Consider the following 17,226-nt stretch of genomic DNA (forward strand, 5'->3'; position numbering starts at 1 on the left):
ATTGCTTTAACTGTGCGGACCTTTGTTGTCAGTGTGATGTCTCTGCTCTTAATCTCTGCCCTTCTCCTCCCAAGAAGTAAACGTCTTCTGATTTCCTGGCTGCAGTCAGCGTCTGCAGTAATCTTTGCACCTAGAAATACAAAGTCTGTCACTGCCTCCACATTTTCTCCCTCTATTTGCGAGTTATCAATCAAGCTGGTTGCCATAATCTTGTGGGGGTTTTTTTGAGGTTTAACTGCAACCCAGCTTTTGCACTTTCTTCTTTCACCTTTGTCATAAGGTTGATTCCTCATCTCCTCCTCGCTTTCAGCCATCAAAGTGGTATCATCTGCATATCTGAGATTGTTAATGTTTCTTCCAGCGATTTTAAGTCCAGCCTTGGATTCATCAAGCCCAGCACGTCGCATGATGTGTTCTGCATACAGGTTGAATAGGCAGGGTGACAGTGAATTTTATTCCATAACAAGAATAAAATAGTTGTGAAATTAGCTTGTACAGGGCAGGCATGCAGTGAACCCACAGTCTACCTTGTAGTGCGTAAAAGGGAAGCGCGTCAACTCGAGTTCCCCCAAACAAGTACACATCTTTTCTTTTTTTTTAACTTCCCCTTGCCCCAATACATTTGAGAAATCACATGGGTAATATTTTTTGTAATGTCTGAGCAGCCCTATATTCACTTTCTCTCAAAACCTACATCTGTTACATGACCCTTTCAATTTGCAAGTTTCTTCACATTTTATTTTCACCCTGCAAGGTAGGCCACTGTTATTCCATTTCACATACAGGGAACCAAGGTTGAGGGATGATGATTCGGCTAAAGCCATTAATCCATGGGAGGGCTGGGAACTGATTCAGACATCTCAGGTCTGAACTGGTAGTCCTTCTGACTGTATCTGGTTAATAAGCGCTAATAAACTTGGTAAAAACAGAAAAAAATCAAAATAGAAGTGCCTACCCTTGCTTAAACAGCATATAAAATATATAATTGCATTGAGAAATAATTTTTGAATACATTGCCTGAATCAACAGATGTACACAGATCACACATACCAGCAATGCTTTAAAGTAGCTTATTTCGCAATTATAAGTGCAGCAAATTTGGGTCTTCAGTATTCTGCATTGATATGCACTTTGTGTCATTTATATAATTGCAGCATTTACATTCTGAGAGAGAGAGAGAGAGAGAGAGACAGAGAGAGAGAGAGATGGATGTACCAACAGCCATGGACATCCTTACAGAGGGAGACAACTCTGATTAGATCTTATTAAAAATCCCAATTTTAATTTGCAATTAAAGTCAGGTGTTAAATCAATTAACATTTTCAGCCCTGCTAAGAGAGAGACACGGGAAGCAGGCAAAGGCAATGGGTCTTTGCACCAATTGTATTAGCAAAGCAGCATGCCTGCGAAGAGATCACAGATGCCATTGCAAATATCACTGCTTTACTCTAACTATCTCTGTTAGTTAGAGCTTGCAAACTGTAAACTTTGTGGACTTTGTGCGGGGTGGTGGTGGTTAAATGCCAGAAGGAAGCACTCCATTTGGAGACATCCTATGTGCATGGGGGGGGACAGACATGAATGTTTGTAAATGAACATCTTTTGTGCAGAGAAGACGACTCCTAAGGAGAGAACTGGGAACCCACTCTAGTACCGGGCTTCCCAATTACTCAAGAGACGGAAAAAGGATTAAAGCTATTTGCTTGTGGCAGAGGACAGAAAAGAAAGGCTCTGTCTCTGCTTCTCCCCATCCCCTCCAGATATACACTCCTGTGAGATCTACATCAAAGAGTGACTGACACACACACACACACACACAAATTCCTGTCTCTTCCTCTCTCTCCCTCGTCGTCCAAGATGGATGGACAGCATTAAAATGATTCACCGATTCTCTGGCAGTTTCATTAACATCCACAAGGAGCAGAGCTGGACTTCCTCCAAAATTAACGAACGGAGGGGGTGGGAACAGAGGTAATGAGGTGGGGGCTCTGCCAGGAAGCGGCTGAACATAGTGCTCTTTGACACAGATGCCCTTTGCGTGCCCGGGCTGCCGAGTTGTGCGCAGCCTGCCCTCGGCCTCTGCAGAGCTGCAGTGAGGTGCCAAGGGGCAGGGAGCTTGCAAGCCACCACCTGTCAGGAATCACTTAGCTCTGGTCCCTGGCTTGGAATGAGGACACAGCTGGAAATGACTGGCTTGCCCCAGGCACAGCCTCTCAACAGCCCCTGCAAAAGCAGAAGTTCCCATAGTAGTCTGGTTTGCCCATGTAGAGTTACTTTTCCCTGAACTGCATTTCCCTCCTTGTTTCAGAACCTTGGTTCCTTCCTGCCCTGAATCCACAAGCTGGGCTTGAGCCTGCCCTGAAATACTGACCCCAGCTGGTTCTTGGGGGTTATTTTAGCTCCTCTGTACCTGATTGCAAACTTACGTTCAGGATGCTAGGGCCTTGGTGCTAACATCATGATGTTCTGGGCCAAGATAACACGAGAAAAGCGGAACCCTGCAACTTCTATAGAAGTCATCCAAAATAAGCAAAATTTGCAGGCTCTCTTATTTAGCAAAATTTGCTTTCAGGTTTGCTAAGCTCAGCACCTGGGGAAAAGGCCTTGTTGAACTCAATGGAGCTTATTTCTGAGTAGAAACATAGGACTGTGCTGTTAAAAACAATGAGAACCAACGTTCTCAGGACACTGAATTCAGTGCCCAATGCTACCTATATTGAATTCAGCCAAGATTGTCTTCACTAGCCCTGAACCAGAGAATAACATTCACATGGATGGCTACCTTAAATCTGATTTGCCTTCCCCAGGAGTGTACCCTACATCTGAAAAATACTGGCACAATGTGCATTGTTTGTTTGTTTTAAGGAGGGAAAGGTTCTAGGCCATCATGATCACAATCAAACTAAAAGTGTAGTGAGAACTCATATTAAGTGTTCGGAAACCAGATGGATTTAAATGCGTTTTTTAGCATACCGTTTCCCTCTCCATACCAAAACCAACAACAGCATCTGACCATGTCCCATCCTTATTAATTCCTTGGCACAATACTGTTTCACAAAGCTAGGACCAGATGCAAAGGGGATGCAGGAGTCCTGTACCTTTATTAATTGTATAGTAGAGAGAATTCAAGGAGTTACAGCTTTTCACTCCTGCTAAACAAACTACATCTACCGCAATTCCATCTGCTACACAGTTATTTCAGCAACAGCAGCCCCTTCCTCCTAGATACATTAAATCTGATTCCCCTTTCCTAGTATGTGACACAGCCCACCCAATCTGGTGACTCCTAGGTTTGGCACAAAAAATATTCAACACAAAACATGAAACCAAAACAAAGCATAGGTAGTAGAATTTGAGATATTTTCGTGGAATACTCTAGACAGAGTATTTGCAGATAGGAACTCAACAGTGTGTGTGAGAGGAAGTCAGACAGACAGAATTGTCCCGGGCCTTATCCTGCCGTTATCATAGCCAGGACCACAAAGCCAGAGAAAATACCCATATTTGGGTGTGGTGGCTGTCATTTTAGAAGTCAGTGGGAGAGAATAAAACCACTCCAAGCCCCAAAGATGGCAGAGAAGGCAGCTCCAGACGCTGGATCTTCAGAGAGACCTGCCATCCCAAGGCCTGCTGGGAAACGGCAGCACACTTCGAAGCACCACCGCATTACAAATGGGAGAAAAAACCATGGAACAGTGGTAAGATTTTTTTAAAAGCCCAGAGATTCTAACAGTCCACCTCCCTTTCCACAAACTGGTTCATAGCTCTTAGGCGCAAGCAGAAGAGACTATTCGGAGGAGAAAAAAATGTTCTTTTCCTGCAACAGAGTTGGCGGCAGAAAACGTTCTCATCTAGTACCACTAGGAATTGGCTCCCGTTGCCAACTGCAGAGAAGGCACTGGATTTTCTTTTTTAAAAAATCATTATTAAATATGCAGGAATCACCCAAAGTGACCTGGAGAACTTTGGCACTGGCAGCTGAGCAGCAGGCTTTCCACGGGCCCCTCTCCCCACACTCATTCTTGCCCTGCAGCTCACAGTTCGACGGTGGAGAGATAATCCTCACTGTCCACGTCCTGGAGGTAGCATGTGGGGGGGGGAGTGGCTGGACGCAAGTGGAGGCTCCGCCCCAGCGCCAGGTCTGAAGGGGACAGCTCCTCGCCCTTCGTCATGACATAGAGGAAGTAGTGGAAGCCACTGCCGTAGGGGATATGTCGGATGGACCAGCCATAGTCAGGCTGCGCATAGTGGCGCTTGCGGAAGTGTGGCTGGGCAAAAGTGATGGAGATGAACCGCCCACCTGGCTGTAAGACTCTGCTGACCTGGGAGAAAAGAAGGACAACGTTACAGAAGACTCTTTGCTAGGCTAGGGTCACCCTTACTTCTCCCCCTCCCCCCACTCCAAGTCACTGACCCACACAGCTCCCACTACTACCACTCTGTTTTGGGCAAAACTGTATCAAGTTTCTAGTCCTCATGGCTACAAAGAAATCGCTTAAATATATATGGCCTTGAAAGCATCTAACTTTGGCTCAGACATTGGTGCACTCTGTGTGTTTGCATCATAGTAAAGACTCAAGTGGCAAGAGGCCGTGAAAACGTTCCCCTGCCCACAGCGGCTCCCTGGTATTATTTATACACCTCATTTTTTGTGTATTGGTCAATCATCCGTCACCCATTTGTCCTGGCAATACCATTACTCTGATGAGTAGACGAAGGTGAAAGATACCAATTCCTCCAAGAACAAAAAGGAGTCCTGTAGCACCTTAAGGACCAACCAATTTATCGCAGCATAAGCTTTCGTCAACCAGACTCCACTTCATCAGATGCAATTCTTCCAAAGTCACTGCATCAGCACAGCTGGCCTTGCCAGGGGCTAAGAGGTAGGTCCAGAGGAGCATTACCAACCCAGGGGATTGCTTCCCTCATTGTTGTGCATATGAGTTTAACCATAAGGATGTGTACACATTACATATAGATTCTAGGTACATGTTCTTGTTATATATTGGTTAAATTGAGACACAACGTGTACAGTGTGCCATGATACCCTTAGTTTGATATTTTCTGTCCTTTTAGTACTGTCATGTACCTGACATATGGTATGTATATGTGGGTTTCTGGGTGTAAATACACTACACATACATTTGAAGTAAACAGTTTATACTTTCAATTTTGTGTGTATAATTTTGCTCCTTTGTACATTATAAAACCTGGGATAGCCACTGCCAGTTAAGATAGAGCAGGGGTGGGAAACCAGTGGCCCTCCAGATGTTGGTTGGACTTCACCTCCCATGAGCCCCAGCCAGCATGGCCAATGGTCAAGTAGGATGGGAGTCACAGCCCAACATTTGGAGGACCATAGGATCCACACACCGCTTTGCAGATGTTGCTGAGCTAGACAGAACAGTGGTCTGAGGTGGTACAAGGCAGCTTCCATGTGCATGTGTATGCATGTACACACGTATACTAAGTGATAAGAGAAGGCCTAGCTAAGCCTTCCCCAACCCGGTGGTTTCCAGGTGTGCTGGACTGCAGCTCCCACCACTCCCAGCCAGAATGGCCACTGGCCATGGTAGAAGTGACGGCCACTACTTTGGCTGGCTTTAAAAGGGGACTGGACAAATTCCTGGAGGAGAAGGCTATCGACAGCTACTAGTCCTAGTGCTTATATGCTACCTCCAGTACCAGAGGCAGTATGCCTATGTATACCAGTTTCTGGGGAACATGGGAGGAAGGGTGCTGTTGCGCTCGTGTCCGGCTTCCGGATTTCTGGTCGACAGCTGGTTGGTCACTGTGTGAACAGAATGCTGGACCAGATGGACCCTTGGTCTGATCCAGCAGGGCTCTTCTTATGTTCTCAAGTTGTAGCCCAACACATCTGCAGGGCGCCAAGTTGGAGATGGCTGGTCCAAGTGACTGCCAAAACAGGCACCCTCACTCTTCACGTCCAGCAGAAATGAAACCTAAATATAGTTTAGCATAGCAGTTGAGGGTGTCTCCAGTTCACACCTCGCCTCTGCCATAATTTCTCCAGGTGGCCAAAAGCAAGCCCATATTTTCAGCCCCTGTTATATGGTGATGACAGCACCGGCCTACTTCATAAGGCTGAGTAAGGACGACTGAGATCATGTATGTGAATTGTAGTGACCATCCGAAGGCACTACATACATGCTCAGGATTACTAGTAGCTCACGTCCACCTCGCTACCCTGGCCTGTCCACCCTTACCCTCCACTCTGTCTTCTCCCCACTGTCAAACTTCAGACTGTAAACTCTGTGGGGCAGGATCTTGTCCTGAAGTACTGCACACGCCCTGTTGGCATTGTATCTTCCCCTCCAATCCAGTTGAACGTTGGCCTCTTCCAGCTGCTTTGGGACTTCTAAGGCAAGGAAAAATCCTGTTCAGTAGTCATCCAGTAGCTGCACAATGCGCTCTCCAGTGGTTTCCAACATACAGAGTGGTCATTACTCATTAGGCAGTTCTTGGGCAACACCAAGGGTTTCCTCTCCTGGGTCTGGCAAAGCAGCTGGCAATGGGTGGAGCTGGATAGTGGTAAGCAATGGAGCCATCAAAATAAAAGGAAGGGACAAGGTGGCGTTGCCTTGGGAATTGGTGAGCAAGATGGATCAAGGGATGGATGGATGGGTGGGTGGGCTGTCTAGGGTTCTGGTGTACCTGGGACCAGATTCATGGCCCATCTAGGGCTGAAGCAGGACCTTACGCCACACAGATCAGATCCAACCTCAGCATCCTTCTCCCAGTGGAGCACACTGGCCCTTACTCACCACTCCAGCCTTCTTCCCTGTCTTGTCCCAATCAACTTGGCACTCTGATCATCTGTGGACTGCTTCCTTCATACCTCTTCCTGCATATATGCCTTGGCAAAAATGTACTGCCACCAAGGACTGCAAGGGCCCCCCACCAGACACAGCCAGCCAGCAGCTCTGCTAACACAGCACTCCACAGTGCCAACCCCTCTCCACCCCAATATTCATGTTGGCCCAAGTCCCAGCATGGAACATCAGGGTACACAGGCAGCCTACCTCCAGTGCTAGGGGAGAATAATTCAGGGGAAGGTCATTGCCTTCATGATGTATCTGACTGGCTGCTGTTGGAAGCAGAATATGAACTCCTGGCCTGATCCAGCAGGACAGCAATGTTCTTTCATCACGCCCACCCCCGAGCCACTGACCAATAAGCACAGATTCTGGTGAAGCGGTGAAGCTGCCTTCTGCCAAGACGGATCATTGGTCCAACTAGCTCAGCGCTGACAAGTGACGACTCGCTGGGGTCTCAGGCAAGGGACCCCAGGTCTCTCCAATCACCTGAACCTGGAACCTTCTGCATGCAAAGCAAAGCAGACGCTCCCCGCTGAGCTACAGCCACTCCCCAAAACAGACTCTAGCAATAAAGGCATCTCCGCTTCCCGAGGCACCTCCACTAGTACGGGCAGTCCAGAGAAGAAACAAGGCACCCCACTTTCACCCTTGTTCAACATGCATCCCAGTTTCCACAGCTCCCTACTGTCTTCCCCACCCCACCAGAACATTCCTGAGCCAAGATCTTAAAGAGACACTATGTCCAAGGTACGGCTTGTTTGAAGCCGAGTGGACTTGACCCTTTTAATCATCATTTTCTCCTCGCTGGAACTAAGCTCTTGCTAATAGGATGGAAAAGAACATCAATTTTCTTGCTTGGCTTTATCCAAAGTCAAAGGCATTTACGGCCAGTGCCGGCGTGCTCGGCATGCTAACTCCGCCACTGGGTCTCAGCCGCCAGCACTTGGGCTCGCTTGGCTCCTCCCCCCCTCTCCCCCCAACACTCTGCTGAGCAGCTCCTGCCGGTGCAAGCAGCCGACCCAGCAGAGCCAGGAAACACCCCCGCACTCTGCTGCCTGGGGCCCCCTGTGACAGGTGGGGATTGAATGCCCTTCATCTCTTCATGACTCACCGGTTAACCAGAACATCCTGTAGCGGAAGGCTGGAACAGTCCTCTTAGAATGGAGCACAGGGGAGAAAGAAGAGGGGGCCTTTCTGCAGCCTGGGAAGAGAGAGAAAGTGGGCCTTTCTGCAGCCCGGCCGCTGGGACGCAAAATACGCTGACACCATTTGCGTCCCTGTTCTTCAAGTAATAGGCCACATAAATCTTTACATAGCTGATTACTGCAAAGAATAGGGACGCAAATGGCGTCCGCTACACGGATGCCATTTGCGTCCCAGCGGCTGGAAGTCCGCCAGCAAAACCATCCCCCCCGGTCCATGGAAAAATTGTCTTCCACGAGACTGGTCCCTGGTGTCAAAAAGGTTGGGGACCGCTGGCTTAAGTGACACAGACAGGACTTCGACTGGACTGGGACCCTAGTCTGTAGAATACTCAGCATGATGGGTGCCCCAGGCTTGAAAATCAGGACGTGGCAGCTGACAAGGAACAAAAGAAGACCAAGATCCAGCTAGTCCAATGGAAGCTGCCATGTACCAGGTTAGATTATTTGTGCGTCGGCGGCCCAGTGCTGTCTATTCCAGGAGTAGGCACCGTGGTGTCCATGGGCCCCAGGGCACCTCCAGAAACCAGCCTTGGTGCCCACTGGGGTGCCCTACCTCTCCTGCTTTTTTTTAATAACCCCTTGTTTAACTGACAGCTGGGATTGCTTCAAAACAAAGTGAGAGCCTCCAGCCGCTGCTACCTTTATTTCCCATGAATGCCTCTGGAACACGCATGGGGCTCAGAGACATTCTTAGGAAATGAAGATGGTGGACAGCTGTAGACCAACGCTTTCCTCTGCAGTGCGCCCAGCCAGTGGCAACAAAAAGAAGGGAAAAAAGAAACAGGGACGCCTGACTGAAAGGCTTGGGGTGGGGTGGGGGGGACAGCGCTAAAGATACCAGCAGGGTGCTAGGGAGAGCAGTGTTAAACCAGCTTGGGGGGAGGGGAGGCGTGATATGGGAAGCCAGCAGGAAGCCAGCAAAGAGGGGTTAGGGAATGCAGCAGAAAGCCAGTGGGAGCTAGGGAAAGCCAGCTGGAAGCAATCTTGAGGGTTAGGGAGGGCTCTGTGCTTGTATGCATGTGAGAAAGAGAAAGGGAGAGAGAGAGTTTAAGAGGGATTTTGGAGGGACCCTGAAAAAGAGTGAGTGCGGTTCTTCATGTGTTTGCAGTCAGAAAGAGAAGGGAGGGATCTCTGTGTATGCATACATGCATAATAGATACACAGGATGTGTGCATGCACATCACAGAGAGAGTGCACATGCAGGTGGCGATCCAGGGCGTGAGGGAAAAAGAGATGGGGGAAAATGAGTTGGCTGGCAGAGGGGGTGGGTAGAGAAAAAGTTTGCCTTCTGTGAAACAGGTTTCTGGTGGGGCTGAAATCCATGAGTTCAAAGTTGTTCAACGTGCCGGGGCTCAGACCTCTGCCTTGTACTCGGTCTTTGGGGCAGGTTATCCTTTGTGGCTAACCACTCCTCCAATAGCAGCCATTTTGCAGCAGCACCCAGGACAGTTTCTCAAACTGCCAAATGCATCAACAGGCCCCCAAAGGCCGCCTGCTCTCTTCTGACTGGCAGTGGCTTTCCAGGGTCTCAGGCATTATCTGTTACATGATCCCTTTTTTAATGGAACCTCCTGCATGCAAAGCATATGGATCTATCACTCAGCTATGGTATCTCCATCCTTCCCCTAGAAGACTTATTCATCTGACTTCCTTTGCAGCAGCAGAAGACTAGGGCCAGGATGAGAAGTACAGAACAGTCCAACACTTACGGTGCTACACAGACTCAGTGCATACCGTTGAGGAAGGAAGTATGGAAGGGGGAGAAACAGGATACAATGGGGTGTAGAACTTAGTAGGTGTCCCTGGCATAGGAAAATGCAGCAGGACTGAAGTCACAGGGGCAGGAGGAAGGTATCGCAACAGCCATTACAACTTCACAAAACTGGACAACGCTCTCCCAGCCTAACTACCTCACAGGGCTGTTGTGGGGATAAGGTGGAACAGCCCCATGCGTGTTACCCTGAACTCCTTGCAGGAAGGTTGACAGATAAATGACAGATACATACTTAGCCTTCTTCAGCCTCATACTGATTTGATCCCTCCTAAGAGAGCCCTGGGGGATCAGGAGGCCTGTCTAATTCAGCTTTCTCTTCCCAATCGCAACCTGATAGATGCTTCTGGGACGCTCACAAGTAAGGCAATAGCTCTCCACTGTTTGCACCCAGGGGTACACTGCCTGTGAATAGGGCTGCTCAGTAGCTCCATTTACTGGCTGCGGCTAATACCTGTTTAATTTCTCCGATCTTTTTTGTTTATTTTAAGCCATCTTGTAAACTACTGGTCATCATGACAGCTTATGATGGTGAATTCTATAATCTGGTACCTGGTGTGGGGGAAAGAAGAACCCTGCTGGATCCAATCAGAGGCCTATCTAATCTAGCATCCTGTTTCCCACAGTGGCCAAACAGATGCCTCTGGGAAGCCCACAACCAGGACAAGACAGCAATAGACCTGTCCTACTGCTGTTCTCCAGTGACCGGTATTCAGAGGCACAGTGCTTCTGATCCTCAAGGTAGCATATACCCATCATGACTCATAGCGATTGATAGCCTTATCTCCCATGCATGCATTTGTATAATCCCCTTTTAAAACTACCCAAGTTGGTGGCCAACACTACATTTTGTGGTAGTGAATTCCACAGGTTAACTATGCACTGTGTGAAGAAATCCTTCCTTTTGTCTGAATCTCCCATCATTCCACTTCTTTGGATGATCTCGGGTTCTAGTACTGTGCTGAAGAGGGAAGAACTTCTCCCTACCCACTTCCTCTGCAGCATGCCTAACTTATGCAGCATTATTATGTTCCCCCTTACATGCCTTATTTCTAAATTAAATAGCCCCAAACACTGTAACCTTTCGTCATAGGGGAGTTGTTCTAGCTCCCGCGATCATTCTGGTTGCTTTTTCCTGGTAGGTCCATCTCATGGAGCTCCGGGAGCAAGTGAGGCTATGAGACGGCAAAAGCCAAAAGGCAGACAGAGAGAAGTGATGTGCAGGGAAAGAGAGCACGAGCCTCAGCCAAAAGCAGAGATGCTGCAAGCCAAAGAAGGCTTCACAAACCCACGCGTGTCAGAGAAAGGCTCTTAGCCTGCTGGACTCAAAACCAACTCTTCTCTTTACAAGGAAAGTGTCCAGGTAGGACGATTTAAAGGATAGGGGGAGATTAGGGGAGGTGGGCAAACTGTAGCCTTCAGAAACAACCGAAGGTCAAGCGACATCATCCATGCTTGTGTAGAGGTTGAGCAAGGGGTGCGTGCATTAATGAGACAAATGGAGTTGGAATAGAGTTCAGGGGTTGTGATATTCCAATGGAAACTGATGACACGGGACAATAAACAGGGCAGATTGTGGAAGGGGTGGGGGACAAAGAAGCACCCAAGTCTAACTGCAGGAATGGAGAGGCGCATGCCGCCCACCGTGAACCAGGTTTATTTCACACACAAACACACAAGGCAAAAATGGTGGAGAGGAATAGATGACAGAGCCGAAGCAGGCCCATCACCCCCACTGAGCAGGATCCAGTAGGATACCCCCACCCCTGCCAGTGCAGCCTGCAGTTAACGGAACAGCGAAGGCTGTTGCTTAGAGACAGCTGCATGGAACTTTGCCAACTGACAGCTACTGCAGAGTCTCTGGGGGACCATCTAAGCGGGGAGGGGGGAGAGAACAAGGAGGCCAAATGGAAAAGCGCATTGCTCCTAGGGGCAGCGGCTCCAGAATACGCATTGTTTTCTCTCAGAACTTGGGGTTGCTGTATGAAGCCAAGATTCACAAACCAAGAGGCAGCTGATCCATTTAGCTCTGGGTCTACCTATCAACATCGTACCCAGAGGCCTAGTTGTCACTGAGGTGGCAGACCTGCATCTGGGCTGTAGCAATTCAGATTACAGCAGATTGAAGCTTGCATTACTGAATGCTCCCTACCTACCCCCCAAAAAAACTAAAAATTCCCTGTAGACAGAAGGTTAGCATGTCAGGGAGAAGGGATCTAGCCTAGCCTTAGACTCAAGGGGGTTGGACTCGATGGCCTTGTAGGCCCCTTCCAACCCTACTATTCTATGATTCTATGATTCAAGTTGCTTGTTTTCTATTCAGAAGAGCATCCAATCACGCATGCCTTCTACCTGCAATCTGAAATGGTATAGCCCAGATGAAGGCTTCCACCTCCACATGTGAACTAAAGCAGAATGAGGTGCTAGAATTTTGGACTGTACAACTTCACACTGTAGGCAGAAGCGTCGTATTTTTCGACACACATAAAAAGGCTCCAAGCATGTAGCAAGCTGACACATCAGGGAGACAGCTGCTCTAAGACTCTCTCTCTGATGTGCAAGTTTGCTAGTGGTGGGAGCTTTTCATATAGGTATTCAAAAATCTTATAATCTCCCCAACCCCAGTGTAGGTTGAAGTGGTACAGCCTCACCTCATTTGTCAGGTGTAGATTGTTCCAGTCTCCTGGAGTTCTACAGGCACCTTTCTTCAGAGCATCTACTCTCCAACTATTATGATTTATTCTTTATATAACACCATCCATGTACTTTAAAAAAAAATCGTTTGACAGGTCCTCATGTCAGGGGGTTTACAACCTAAAATAGACACACGGGAATAACTGAGGAAGGGTGGTGGTAAGAATGGAGGGGGAAGAATGCACAATTATTTCAATTACACATACTTTGGCTTAGTTACATAATATGGCAGCCTTCCTCAACCAGGCACCTTCCAGACGGCATCTGGACGGCGTCTGGTTGGTGAAGGATGTAATAGAGCATTGTGACTAAGGGAATGTCCCAAAGACCTCCTGGGGAAGGTGACTTATGGCACCATGAATTGGGAGGGGGAATGGTGGAGAAGCTCCTCATCCCAAACAATAGTCCGTTTCTCACTTGTACCCCAAAACCCTGTGGCCCCGTGGCTAGAAGTAGCCCATCCCTCCCCGCCTCTCTCTGGAGCCAGCTGAACGGGAGCAGAGATCCCAGAATAATTTTAAATAGCTCTGTCACCGCAGCCCGGTTGACTAGCTCCGAGGAAAATGGAAGCACACCAAAAACGCCTATCTGCGTGTCCAGTGACTGTGCGGGCTGCCTCTCCTGCTCCACAGCAGAGGCCAACCGGGGATGCCACCAGGCAGCTGGCAAGGGAGATGGCTCTATGAAGGGGGCAAGTGCGTTCAATGCAGTGGTGCAGGGAGCCAACACAGAGCGGCCAAGGCTCAGTAAAGAGGGTCTGGCACCTGGGCGCAGGAAGCCCATGCTGCCCACTTTTCCATTGGAGGGAAGAATCGATCCCTTGTCCACTTCCTCACAGGACTGGAAACAAAGCCCTATGAGGAGAGACTGAAAGAACTGGGCATGTTTAGCCTCGAGAAGAGAAGACTGAGGGGAGAAAGGATAGTACTCTTCAAGTACTTGAAAGGGTGTCACAGAGAGGAAAGCCAGGATCTCTTCTCGATCATCCCAGAGTGCAGGACACGGAATAATGGGCTCAAGTGACAGGAAGCCAGATTCCGGCTGAACATCAGGAAAAGCCTCCTGACTGGTAGAGCAATATGACAATGGAACCAATTCCCTAGGGAGGTGGTGGGCTCTCCCATACTGGAGGCATTCAAGTGAAGCTGGACAGACATCTGTCAAGGATGCTCTAACTTGGATTGCTGCATTGAGCAAGGGGTTGGACTCAGTAGTCTTATAGGACCCTTCCAACCCTGCTATTCTATGATTCTGCCAGAGACACACATGGGGTGTGCCACCTCCACATGACAGAACTCCCCAAGGGCAGCAGGGGGGGGGAGAGAATGAGAGAGAGGGAGACTGACCCATGGAATCACCCACAAAAAGCAGGCAGGGGATCAGAGGGAGAGGAGACAGGGAACTGCCTCCTCCCAGTCAAGGCAAAATGACCCCGGCTGCTCTGGAGTCCCTGGCTGCAGTGGGCGCTTGCCCCAGGCACACGAAGCCAACCCTGGTGGGAGCTGACATCAGTCAAGCTCTTCCCCCAATCATGTGTCTACCTGCCCCCCACCCTCACCCCCAGGCTGCCTTGGAAATAGAGATGCAAGAATGAGACACTGCAAGAAGACTTTGGAGAAAGATGCAGCGGGGGGGGGGGAGCATTAGCTACCCTCTCTCCACCCCCACCGCCCCCAAAACACACGACAAGCAGCAATTCCCAACCCCCTGCTTCCCCTGCTCCTCCACCTCCACAACAAAACGCACACTGCCAAATTCAATACGGGTACCCGCTGTTTTGGACACATCATACCAATTAATAATGGCCCAGAGGCATCGCCTATCCCTATTGCAATGCTGGGGCCCAGTCAATACGGAGGAGCGTTTCCATGGAAACAGGGACAATGAGCCGGTCAGAACTTGGGGGCTGGGGGAGAAGACGGGGGGGGGGAGAGAGAGAGAGAGAGAGACTCGCTAAGCTAATGAGATGGAACTAGGGAGAAAAGAGGGAAAGCCAGACAACCGAGGAAGGGGTGGAGTGGGAAGACAAAAAGACACAGCACGTTTCCCTTCCCAGCCAAAATCCCACAGGCCTAGTGGCAAGGACTGCAGGAGCTTCCCCAGGGGGGAGCGTGAGCATCCCTAAACTGTGCAATTCTTACCCACTGACCCCCACCCAGCTGCATTCAACGGAAACTGGTCCAAGGCGCTCTTCACTAGAAACGAAGTCCTCTGCCCAAATTACTGCCATCTGCAAGCAGCCGCTTTATGACAGAGAGGCATCGCCATGGCAACAGGGCGATTCAAACTGGGTCTTTTTTTGGTGGTGGCAGTGTTTGGGGAGGGTGGGGAAAAGAGAACAGAAATTTTGCACCTTAGCGTGCGACACACTGAAGAGTGACTTGGGGGATGGGAGGAGAGAATAAAGCCAGTGAGAGGCAAGAGGCCATCTTGGTCCAAGAGAAAATACCGGAGCGGCTTTGGAGGCTCTGATGCTCTCCTTCTCCTGTCCCAAAAAGATCTTCACCGATTCATCCCTCCTTCTATGGCATTCCAACTGTTAGGTTCTGGAAATGACCACTTTGGGTGGGCTGTGCAAGTATTCCCCCCTCTATCAGAATGAAGATGCCAAACCAGAAGAGGCACAAGAGAACCCCATGATTGGGGGGAGGGAGGAAGCCCAGGTCATGCCCCCCCCCCGACTCTGACTCCCATCTCACATGCTGACAGGCAGCAGGGAACCTGGTCGGGCTCAGCTGAGGGCTCAGGTTCAGTGGAGGAGGCTTTGATGCTCCCAAGGAATGGGCCTAGAATTTAGGAGGGCTCACCCCCAAAGCTGGTCTCACAGTTAGGGCCTCAGCCCTGAAACATGGGAAACAATAAAAACTAGAGAGTATGGAGCATACTACACAGAGTGTCTCCCTCTCACCAGAGAATAACCAGAGACATCCCCCCACCCCACCCAGCCAACAACAACAGTAAAAGGATTTAACGGGCAAGATTTCCAGGTCCAGATACATGTTCTCGGCATATGTGATGTCAGCTCTTGTTGTGGAAATAGTTAGAAGGATCATATCGAAGAATGAGGGGGGAGACAAAAAAGTCAAGCTTTGAGTCACTGTCCACATTCTGCATCATATCAACTCAGATTCCGTGTTCAGGCTAATTAATGAAAGACAATGCAACGGATGCCAGTATGCACGGGCTGCCTCAGTTTGTTTCCTTGCTCACTCTGGGCCTCGTATTTTAGCCTCTGCAGACCTCAGGCTCTGTGGGGGGTCTTTTTCCTGGAAAGAAGCTTTGGGTTGGAAGGAGGAGGATGCATACATGAGTGGCATTTGGGGCACATAGAGTAGGGCGACATGATGGAAGGTCAGAAGAAAGGGATAGACATCCCCATGGGACACGGATCACAGCCTTTGCAGACACGGGTCACAATCCAGCCCACAACATACCAACCTTATATAGCACTCATTCCAAACCAGATGTAATTGCAGATTGGTGTTTTTTTAAAACCTGCTGTCATAAGAACATAAAAGCCCCGCTGGATCAAACCATGGGTCCATCTAGTCCAGCATTCTGTTCACACAGTGGCCAACCAGATGCCCATGAAAACCCCCCAAGCAGAATATGAATGTAACTGCACCCACCCATATTGCCCAGCAACTGGTGTACATAGGCATTCTGCCTTCAATACTGGAGGTAGCACATAGCCATCAGGACTAGTAGCCATTGACAGCCCCCAAATGCATCACATTACACATGCTTACACTGAACTGCATTTGCCATTTCGATGCCCATTCTCCAAGTTTGGAGGGATGCTTTTGAAGCTCCTTGCATCCCTTTTTGTTTTAACCACCCTAAATAATTTGGTGTCATCAGCAAACCTGCCCACTTCACCGTTCGCTCCTAATTCCAGATCATTTATGAATAAATTGGAAAGCATTAGTCTCAATACAGATCCCCGTGGGACCCCACTGTTTACATCCCTCCACTGGGAGAATTTACCATTTATTCCTACTCTCTGCCTTCTGTTGTTTAACCAGTTACTGATCCAAAGAGGGCCATTCCTCTTATTCCATGACTGCTAAGTTTGCTCAGGAGTCTTTGGGGAGGGACTTTGTCAAAAGCCTTTTGGAAATCCAAGTAAACAATATCTACTGGATCACCCATGTTGATTCTTTTTTAGCAGGGCTTGTCCTTCTATATGCTTACTAATTTTATCATAACCACTGAAAAGGCACCTATAAAACAGGTTCCCTAGACTAAAAGCATTAAAAAGCGTAGATTTTTCAGAACAAAGTGTGATTCTACAGTAGTGGGGAGCAGGGAGCAAGAGAAATATTAAGCAGCAATGACACCTAACGAATGCCTTGAACCATGATTCAGGAGATCCAAGAAGCAACACATCTGAACAGTAAAGAATAGTGCCATCTCGCTGCTCACCTCTGTTAACACCTGGTCAAGGAGCATCCTGGCTTCATGTGAGACATTCCAGGGATCTGTTTCTTCCACCATCATGGAATCCAGAGTGCCCTTTTCTAAGACGACATTGAAGCTTCCATCCACAAAGTTCAAGGTCCGGGCATCCATCACTGCCCAGTGCAAACCTGGGCAGTGGGCGTAGCGGTCCTGCATGTTTGCGATACATACTGTCGAGTAGTCTATGCTGGTGATGTCTGTATAGCCAAGTTGGAAGAGGTCGTAACTCAGAGCACTGTTCCCACAGCCTGCAAGA

The 17,226-nt window shown here is 48.9% G+C and overlaps 1 protein-coding gene across 1 annotated transcript in view; it reads right to left on the reverse strand.

The window, feature by feature from the left end:
* Positions 1 to 1,267: 1,267 nt before the first annotated feature.
* EEF1AKMT4 (EEF1A lysine methyltransferase 4) overlaps positions 1,268 to 17,226 on the reverse strand; it is a 36,127-nt gene continuing 20,168 nt past the window's right edge. The window contains exons 2-3 of the mRNA XM_084847649.1: positions 16,935 to 17,218; positions 1,268 to 4,322 (exon numbers count right to left, since the gene is read on the reverse strand). Coding sequence (XP_084703775.1) covers positions 4,035 to 4,322; positions 16,935 to 17,218 — 572 coding nt within the window. The 3' untranslated portion in view covers positions 1,268 to 4,034. The remainder of the gene's footprint in view (positions 4,323 to 16,934; positions 17,219 to 17,226) is intronic.

Source organism: Heloderma suspectum, chromosome 3 (assembly GCF_057233095.1).
Source record: "Heloderma suspectum isolate Gila_16-S chromosome 3, 16-S_ref, whole genome shotgun sequence".
NCBI classification, from domain to species: domain Eukaryota; kingdom Metazoa; phylum Chordata; class Lepidosauria; order Squamata; family Helodermatidae; genus Heloderma; species Heloderma suspectum.